The following is a 10,536-nucleotide window of genomic DNA, read 5'->3' as shown; positions in this document are numbered from 1 at the left end:
TTCAGTGTCGGTAATATTTTATAAAAAAAAAATAATAATTTGATAATCCAGCACAATGCTATAAAAACTTTCATCACTATATTTACTAAGTAAATAAGACTAGATTATCTAAAAATAGAATACGTTGATTCAAGTATTTTTTTCGTACTAACGTGTATTATTTTAGTAGATATACGTAGAGTCGCAGATATTAAAATATATATTGGACAGTTCAAAGTGCTATTTTAGTTCTCCTACGCACAGTACCTTATCCTATCCCTATATATCCTATTACCTGTGTTATTAACAACTCATCTTTATCTACAGAGAAATATAATTATAATAATCCCAAATTAATAACTCAGTAAATTTCAATCAATTTGTTTCGACGGTTCGAAAATTCTGCAAGATTGAATCGTTAAATTAATACACACAGTGTTTGTGCTATAATTTATTTAAAAACATCGATGTTGAACAAATCGGCTGCCGAACGTAGTACTGAAGAGGCTCTTGATGCAATATCTCCTGATGCGGAAGACGAAGGTCTCGAATGCTGTACAGGTTTTTCAGTCTCCCAAAAACTTAACGCGAATGCTAACTCAGCCCAGAATGCTTCTGCTTGTGTCATCTAAACAGATACATAGAATTAGACTTAATACTTTACATTTATACGTGAATTTAAGTATATTTGCGAGATTATGTTAATTTTTTAATTCATTAATCTAAAAAATATATCGCAGACGCATGTCAGAGCAAATGCATTTTTTTAACTTAAAAAATACCACTGTTGTTTTGTCGCATTTTCAGAGCAATTAATTATTTATTAAACTTTTTAACTCAGAGAGCAATTTAATGAAATCGATTATGTCAGGTAAGTAACTTAATAAGGACTTTAATTTAAACATTTCAGAAAAAGACGTCATCCTAGAAAAGCTCAGGAACTACAATTCCGATTATGTAAAATGTTTTCTCAGATAGTTTGATCTCCTAAGAATAGCAATTGTCACCACACAAAATGGATAAAGTTTCCCTCACTGCACATAATATAAAAGTATAATAAACTCAAATAAATCGTACGAAAAAGAAATCTAAATCTCTTTGTGTGTAAAGTTTAGGTATTCACACGTGTTACAGATCAATAAATTCTACTTGTGTTTGATTTAGAGCTTGTTGCTCGAAATATCAAGCTTAATAATATGCCAAATATATACCTTTTAATGTTTCATAGCTTCGACTCATGCCATGCTTGCATGGCATACCGTATGCTCATGGTATAAAGGATACGTGCTATTCTTATAGTATTTTTTTCACCGTCAAAATTTGTAGCATACCTTTACGTATGACTTACCTTTTGTTCAATAGCAACGTCCCTGACATGCCAGAGAAATTCGAGAGCTCCCATACCAGCTGCCATACCGCAGCCTATACCCAATACCACGAATACACCACCCACATTGTCTACACCGAGCTCCGCTGCACTGGCACCTTCTTCTGTGGTTTCTTGTTCCTTATATGTTTTGATTTATAACAAAAATTGGATTTTAGTTCAGATTATTCTTTAGGATAATGAGATGGGAAGGCTTTGCACATAGGTATCGTATATAAAGTAATAGGAAACTAATTTCAACTTAATTGTAAAAATAAACAAATCAATTAATATTGTATGGTATGGCGATTAGATATTATGATCTCATATATTATACGTTTTAAATCGTAACCATTATATTTCTAATACTGTTAAGTATTCAAATAAACAAATGTCCAATATTAAACGAAGCATCCTTCTTTCAAGGATCATAAATAACAAGAAGGCAGTAAATGAGAACACAAAATGGGCTCTTTAATTAAAAACATTTACTGGATGTACAACGATTTAAGCGATTTAAGATTAGTCTTACATTCAATTCTTTGAAAGAAGATTTTATGTATTATTCTGATTTGAAAAAGAATTCAATATATTCATTGTAATTATTAATAACTCAATTTACCAAAACAGTACATATAGCAACGTTAACTATAATAGTACAGAACTGTAGGAAATATATTATAATAATTACAAGTCGACTAATTTCCAGCATAACGTTACGTCACTCCATTAAATTTTTATAAAAGCTTATTTAGAGCATGTACTTACAACACATGCTTCATCATCTTCTGAAGCCTGCCACCATTTGTTTTTCAATTCCACTAGTCTTCCGCTTTCAGCTAATTTTAACACTGCATTGTCCACGGCCGTTCGATAAAAAGAATCTAAAAAATATATATCGTAAAATTACGTTCAAAAGTAAGTAAGTAAATTAAGTTTGAAAGGTTATTGAATTATAGGACAATCTAAGATGAAAAGTATTATGAGCAATAATAATACACAAATCTTTATTTATAAGTAAACTTTTACGTACCAAAAGGCATCGCGATTCCATATCCCTTTGAATCTAGCAAGCCACCAACTTGCATGAGATCACAGTGCCTTTCCAGCTGGTACTCTATAGCCGTGGATTCCATGAGGAAGGCGTACGATCTTTTGCCCTTTAAAACCCTTTCAACTCCTTCGTCATTATTCTTTACGAACACAGATGGCCGGGCCGATTCCATGGCCGCCCACATTCGTTGGTACGTAGATACGTTGGACCTCTGTAATTTGAAATGCGATTGTATACGATTTGCTGAGTCACATATTTAATGTGTCAGAGCATACGGCATTAATATAAGAACAGAGCTTATTTGTCCATAAAAAGCCGGCAAAGCACCTTTAACACTTCTAGTGTTACAGGTATTTATGGGCGGTGGTGACCACTTAACATCAGGTGGCCCTTTGCTTACTCTCACATAAAAAAAAATATAAATATAAGATTAAATTTGCAAATTTCAAATTAACCAAAATAAATAATTATTAAAAAGAATAATTGCCCAGATATGTTTTGATTGAGAGTCCAAAAAGACATATTTACATATACCTACTATGGTATACGACATTACTTAGAGATGATAATTTAAATTACAATTGCTAAATATAACAATAGTAATTACAATAATTAATTAAAGCCATTATTTCTGACTAGACTGCTAATGAATTGTTTATATGACATAATGATAATGAAATCCACGTGTCCTTGTGATAACATTTACCCGTTATACTGCGCATTTAGTATTCAAACGATTTTGTAAAATTACAGAGTTTCATACATTCATTTGCGTTCATTCAATAAGGCACACCTTGAAAAATGATGAGGTTGAACCGCCAACAACTGTTCCGTATTTAATTTTGGTCTGCATAGCCAAGTCTTCAGCGCTCTTAATTGAATCATCCATGGCCGCATTAGTCAGAAAGGCTGCTAAATTGGCTGTATACGACGAGCACATAATTAGAGCGAAAAACCACCACATGCCACAAACCCAACGAGTTGAGTAGCCTCTACAATTAACGGTAAATTTACAGAGTAAGATTACCTAGGAGGTGTTTGTTTTGTTTAAGGAACATTAATTCACTTTAACTAATATTTCTTATTTTACACATAAATTAATTGAAAAAGCAAATATTGGTATTCAAATTTTTAAAAATTGCACATGATGTAAGCATTATTGGAAAATGATGAATGGCTATAAAATCATAATATGTGATATTACTTCGGCAATATATCAGAGCCTTGTGTCATAATCGATCCAACGGTGAGCCAGCAAGAATTCTTGATATGCCAAATATTTTCCAATTCCTCTGGTGACTTATCGCATGGATGCGGATTCTCCCAATCATTTGGCGCGAGCCTGCAATTCATTCGAGTATGCTGAGTTTGAACGTCGCTGGAATAACTTAATTTGCGCCAAGGAACGGCGGTGTTGAGTAATTCCCGATGTTCCATTCAAACGTTTCGCGGAATAATAATTTTATAACTCGATAATGAATGGAGATTGAGCGAATTTATATAGAAGCCTTCTATATAGAAGCCAATAATTATAATATTATGTTTTTGTAATAATTCAAGGTCAAGTTTTTCAATACAATTCTTACGAACCTTGCTAAAATATGAAGCAATAAGGAAACCATTAAATAAGCGGCAGCCATGTAGATCCAAACATCGACTGAGAAGGGCTTTAGAAATGAAAATAGCTCCGGCTCCGGCGGCGTCGGTTTCGAATACAAAATACTGATCCCCAAAGTCATGAAAGGGGTAGTAAAGTCCACCGCCGATCGTCGTTCATAAGTAATAGTTAAATCGCAAATAGCTAAATCAGATTTCTGCAAAAGAACATTAATGTTATCTATATATTTATTAATTCTATAACAACGTAGCTTATTACGCCACAAAGTGCCCATTACACTGACCCTTTCTAATAAATGTCCAATAAGACCGTCCCACTTCTTGGTATCTTTATTGTAGGATCCATAGCCGTTACCAGGAACGATCTCAATCTCATAATTAAGATGCAATGTCTCCTTTAATATCTCGTGTATAAGGTCCTTCGAGTAGCCCTCGTAGCGGTCATTACCAATGAAAACTTCACCTTCTTTAGGCTTCCTCTCAACCAAATAAGGGGCGCCGATGCGAGAGACGACTCGAAAAGTTTTGTTCTGCCATTTTTCTGTCAAGAGATCGGAATCTTCGTTGGCTGTTCGGACGTAAACAAAACCCAACTCGGCATTCCATTTTGCTATGCTATTAAACCCGCTGTTGGATAGCTCCATTATTTCTACATTAAAGTTAGTTCGTTCTCCTGTTGTGTTTTCTAATAAAAGTTTGCCCGTAATTCCTACGATTGGATTCTGAAATAACAAATACACGTTTATCATTTTGGTTAAACTAGCTTATAACTGATACCAATAAAGTTTTCAAATAAATGAAGCCATACGTTAAAAACAGATGTGTAGATCTCGGAACGTATTAAAAATAAATTAAACGTGAAATCCTGCATTTCTTTTCGAGAGTTTATTTTTGCAATATCCCTGAAAATATCCCTAAGGACAGTTAAAACCGTCAACACGAGTAGCGTTAACGCGAGAGAAATACGGTGCATAATACAAAGCTGTGGAGTCACATAAACTTGAATTACACCGGAATAATATATTTTTGTTGAACAGAAAGAAATTGCATTGTTCGCTTAAGAGCAATAATACCGTTAATAGATGTTCAGTGAAGTCTGGCCCGGCTTCCCATTGGTTTTCGGAATCGCATTCGATAGGTGTTGGTTCGATTTTAAAGTCCTCTGGAGCGCTCTCCACGGAGTCGGTAATTAGTCGTGCAGCGTCACTGGCCAATGCTGCTTCTACCTATATAAGAATGTATGAATATAACTTTTAATAAAAGATAACGTTTCTTTAATGAAAATTTTTTTTTATTTTGATTGATTAGCGGATTATTTTACAACTTATATTGATACATAAAGAAGTTGTAATTTAGACATATAAACTATTAATAAGTTATTAGTAGATGAGTCATTAATAATATTTTTTAAACAATCAACCATACGTATATATAATATTATTATTTGTGTATGTATATGATAATGTAAGCTGCATATATGTAGGTATAGTATAGTATATATATATAATAAAATATTATTCTGGCACTTTTATTTATTTTGCACCACCATGTTATTGACTCATCTATTTTCCTCGTCTTTTCTGGGTTGCCTGGTAGAGATCGCTGCCAGCGATAAGGCCGCCTACTGTACATTGCTATATTATATTTTTAAGTTTGTAAAATGTATTCTATAAGGTGTACAATAAAGTATTTTTCATTCATTCATTCATTCATACCTAAGCAATGCAATAAATTGTTATGTGTGTAACTTGCATAATATATTATGTATAAACAATGTAAAAAGTGATATTATTATGACATAGGTACTGAATTTATGAATCTTAAAATTTAAAGAAGTTAATAATTTATATAACATACGGTAATTTCATGAGTCATTTTTGGAATTCTAACATCCGCAGTACTTCTCGCTTCCCAATCAGCTAGATAGGATCTCGTTCTTGAGTCTGAATGGTCGAATATCCTCAAACACGTAACATTCGATAATCCATAGCGTAATTCCTGAAGATCTAATGTATGTGCGTCTAATGACAGTAGCACGTAACTCTGGAAATACCGTAATTAACAAGCATATTAATTAATACCTATTAAAACCGTTCCGAGTATTAATAGGTGTAACTATTATAATTTCGAATTGAAACAAACAAGCAATCGGTATGTTACATATTTAAAATATGAATGACATATTTCGGCACTTAAGTAAATAACAATTTCAAAATTTTACGTCCGTAAACATCATATAGCAAACCGTTTAATCCAATATTGAAATCTACTTTCTTTCCATGACAGATTCTATAAATAATCGACGTACCATATAATCCTCAAAAAACTTGACCTCATGCGCTTGACGCAGATAATCGAGTACTCTATCAGAGGGACAGTCCAAAATCACTCTCGTCTGACCGGTCGCTTTAAGTGACTTCAGCAATTGCCTATTATCCTCACCCGGTTTCAGTCGCTTAACTAACCACTTATGCTCAGGGTCTGCGTGTTTGAGGACTTCCTGTAATCGAATTAGCCCTGGAACAATATTGACATAGAGTATCGTGACTGAAGCGACTGCTGTTTATATTTGTATAAATTGTTGCCCAATGTGTATTTTGTGCGGTTATACTAAACAATCAATGCTAGCAGGTGGGAATAACTCATATTGCATTGCATCTATTGTCTAACATAGTATTGGGTAAAACAAATACTAAATAAATTCTCGGTCTTTAAATGCACAATTATGATTATTAGCAATTTCCATCCATTGCATATTAAATAAATATTTTGTTAGTCATTAGATTTATAGCTTTTAATTATCAATGTAAAATAGCTTAATATACAGAAACACAAATAGTTCTACATATCCCAACGTGTACTTGAAAGAAATGGTACTTAAACTAAATTTATATATTACTTTTTATATATGTAGTATGAATTATCGGAAAATCGAGACTGAAATGAAGAAAAGCTTAAAATATTACCTTCATCATCATCATACAATAGTGTATAAGTAGTCCAGTCGTTATCCTTAACATAAAGAGCGACTGCCCTCGACAGTTCCATGGCTTCAGGAAACAGATTAATGCTTGGGGGAGACGGTCGATCTAGACCTCGGAGGGGAGGCGGTCGCCATACTGCCTGTTGAAAATTAATATCATTGAACTCTATTTTACACAAAATTCCCACAATACACATAAAATGTACACACCTATAACATAATTCTCATGATCCTCGACTAAAGGTTGCCTGGAAGAGATCGCTGCTTTAGCGATAAGGCCGCCTTTTTGTACGTGTTTGTTTGTATGTGTTTTTTTCGTATTGTTTCCTTGTTTTTGGTGCAAATAAAGTATTTTCATTCATCTATTCATTCATTTTCATGATATTAATTTATGAATCTGAGAGAGTTTTTAATTTGAAGATGTGCTTATCATAAAAACGAAATAGAGAGCGTAGGTAATTTTCACTTGTTTCAAACTGTACTATTATTACTTATTTTTTTGTTATTTTAATACTGAATACGTTATTTTATAATCTAAGCTGAATACGTATATAAGGAAATATATCTAATATTTGGGGACATTGTCAAGGATATTAGTTACGTCTCTTGAACAGTAACCTCACATACCGCAAATTCGTTTGCCAAAATACATATAACATTAAACTCATACGCTGTATTTCTGCAATAAAATAATCACGCTGCATAAAGTCGTGGTGCGCGCTAGCTCTAACACGATTAAAACGAGTTTGGCAACACATACACTGCATTCTTAAAATTACATTTTTGGTTAGTGTTTAGGTACTTGGAGAAAATTATACTTTTTTATTTCTTTTTCAGGCAAGTATTTTTAGGACTTAACGCCTTTCTTTTATTTAATTCAGAAAAAGTTCCTGGGCATGTTTGGTTTTCTTTTTAATTCTGCTTAAAAATGAATGCTTTACAGATTAAAACCCGATTAAAACCTATAGAATTTGCAAACATTCTAGTTCAATTCCAATTTCCATTCACCACAGATTATCATAATAATGCCAATGCTCAGAATATATAACAACTATTGAAAGTTTCGAGAGCTCACTTGGATATGTGGGATTCCGGCAGCTCGACAATGGGCTTCAACAGCATCTGCGGAGTTCGAGTCAGTGGGCCCAAAGATTGCTATAACTCCACTGGCTAGAAGTTCACACGCTGCAAGGTGATATGAATCTTAGTTAGATAAGGATATGATTCAAAATTGTGTAAAGGGAGGTGAGTATAAGGGTTTGGTGTGGATTATTGATATCGTCGACGTGGTTAAGTGTACATAAGTTTTACAGATTTAAAAATTCGTGTGAGGTTTTTTAAAATTGGAATGTGATTCTCAATGACGATTTATGTATTTCATATCTTTATATATTAACTATATGTATATTATATATAATAGTCCTTTTATCATTATTAAATCAACATACATTGAACATTCACTAAAAGAACGTGCATGAATAAATAATAACTCCAATCATAGACCTTAAAATAAAGCTTATTAAGCCACAAAAATATATATTTTACTATTATATATTTTATTATTTACTTTATAACAAGTTCCTGCAGTTAACAGTCAATAAAACTAGGAAGGAACTTACCCGCTTTCGAAGCCGCGAAGCTATCGCCATGGGGTGCGTACTTAATGTTCATCACGAAGTTATATTTCTGACTCTCCATAGAGGCACGGGCGAGAGACGACGCGAATGCCACTTCAGTCACCGTATTTGGAGGCAATATCACTCCTGCATTGGATAGTATTTGTATTGGAGACTTTGGTCATGTTTATGAATATAAGTACCTATATGTAGTCGTAGATGTATTATTTAAAATATGTCCTATAAAACAATATACTCTACAATTTACATTGATAGCTCCAATACATAAATTCAAGACTATATTTACGGTAAGATATATTGCTAGTACCAAAGTTTCATTTTATGTTATGGTACATGTATGACAAGAACTGAACAACACAACACTTACCAATATTTATAGTTTTTTTAAGCAATATAAAATGTCGAAACGCTCCTTCGGTGTTGCTGCATAATGCCAGAAGTCCTAAAACTATGAGATGAAATTCTGCAAGAGAAAAGTTCGCGAGTTCACATTTACGACCTAAGCAAATAGGGGCCGCCGAAACTATTCCGGGTAAATAGCTGGTGGAGTTAAAAGTATAAAAAGATACTTGCCCTGCATTTTTATGATGATATTTTCCGAATGAACGTAGAAATGGAACAAGGAGATCCCGCTGGCATCTGTCGCATTACGATTTTATTGTAATCGTGCTTGCCTTGAGTATTGCAACCATAGCTCTCCTAGCTTGCAACTTTTGCGCTTTGGGTTATAAACTGGGAGATTTATTAATTAAAAACACAATGTTCTCGATAATGTGCGGGTGATTAGAGAGCGCAGATGTAGACTGGGTCAGTGGAGCCGGTCGATGCGATCTTGGCCAGAAGTGCAGCCAAACAGTCTTGCTTTGACACGTGTTACGTCGTAGTTACTACGATGATACATTGCGTGTTCGAACGGCATGCATTAACCACATATTTCGTAGAAACTACAAAGTGCACCGATTACTAACGGAATCGAAAAGTAAATTATTATCTAATAAAAGCAAACAATTATAACGAGTTGGTAGGAGAAATCTTATACTTTGCTTCACTAGGTACCTACAGTCTAATAAAATGTACGCTATTTTTCTAGAATAATGTACAGACTAAAAAAATATTTATGTTCCCTTTATGTTTGTGTGTAATAACAAATACATGGATGTGGAATTCCACTTCGATAACAGAAACTATATTTTTATAGCTTTTACTAGCTCAGACCTAACTTTATAAATACATTCTGAGTATAACAATAAATCTTTGAAACACTAGTTTAATAAAAGCTGACAGAGAAACCAAAAGTAAACTGTATTTGATAGAGTTATGAAAAAATCAGCTCAATCAGTAATTGAAGATTTATCCATTTAAATCCACGAGTAAAAGTTATATAGTATCCCAATTTTCCATTTAGTGTGAAAATTGATAAACAATTGAATTTAGTTCTATCATGAACAAACGCATAACGATGCAATACGCAAACCTTTATAAAATATACTTTTATATAAGCTGTAAATACAGTTACACATACACTCTATTTATTCTTACGTTAAGGTTTGGAAAAGCAATTACCGTTAAACAACAGTACCTACATGTAAATTGGACGTCCCTTAGTCCCGCAGTGGCAGTACACGAAATATTTCTGTTCTGTTTCACTAATCGATTTTCTACAACGACCCATATTGTTCGTTTAGATAGCGTTATAATATTGTTGTTCTTAGAGAACTATTTTATTGAGACAAAATATCCAAAGAGATAGAAATATTAGGTAATAGAAGAGTTAGTGGATATATAACTCTATTTTTAAGACATAATTAATAAAGTATTATAAAAACAGAAATTCCTGCTTGAATCATTTTATCATAACCCACATACGTTTTGCATATCATATGATTTAGAATAGATATGC

General features: G+C 33.2%; 1 protein-coding gene across 1 annotated transcript; it reads right to left on the bottom strand.

Annotated features, from left to right (window-relative positions):
* Positions 1-430: 430 nt before the first annotated feature.
* On the bottom strand, positions 431-9,521 carry LOC149482837 (glutamate receptor ionotropic, kainate 2-like). The gene is made up of 16 exons (XM_089703628.1): positions 9,210-9,521; positions 9,004-9,099; positions 8,619-8,762; positions 8,075-8,184; positions 6,983-7,139; positions 6,325-6,533; positions 5,874-6,059; positions 5,090-5,242; positions 4,301-4,738; positions 3,990-4,213; positions 3,604-3,741; positions 3,193-3,391; positions 2,379-2,610; positions 2,114-2,229; positions 1,328-1,486; positions 431-607 (listed from the first exon to the last, which is right to left on the bottom strand). The coding sequence occupies exons 1-16, from the start codon at positions 9,214-9,216 to the stop codon at positions 431-433; spliced, it is 2,745 nt and encodes a 914-aa protein (XP_089559754.1). The 5' UTR covers positions 9,217-9,521.
* Positions 9,522-10,536: the final 1,015 nt, after the last annotated feature.

Source organism: Colias philodice, chromosome 14, assembly GCF_061535455.1.
Source record: "Colias philodice isolate Cphi_HAF_F1 chromosome 14, ilColPhil1 Martin Lab GWU primary, whole genome shotgun sequence".
NCBI classification, from domain to species: Eukaryota; Metazoa; Arthropoda; class Insecta; order Lepidoptera; family Pieridae; genus Colias; species Colias philodice.
The sequence above is the reverse complement of the archived record's forward strand: the minus strand, read 5'-3'. Positions and strand labels throughout refer to the sequence as shown.

Excerpts from the sequence above, each read along its gene's own strand:
- LOC149482837 (XM_089703628.1), bottom strand. Across the intron at positions 4,214-4,300 it reads TTGGACATTTATTAGAAAGG|AAATCTGATTTAGCTATTTG; the intron begins GTCAGTGTAATG and ends GTTCTTTTGCAG. Across the intron at positions 3,392-3,603 it reads GGCTCTGATATATTGCCGAA|AGGCTACTCAACTCGTTGGG; the intron begins GTAATATCACAT and ends CGTTAATTGTAG.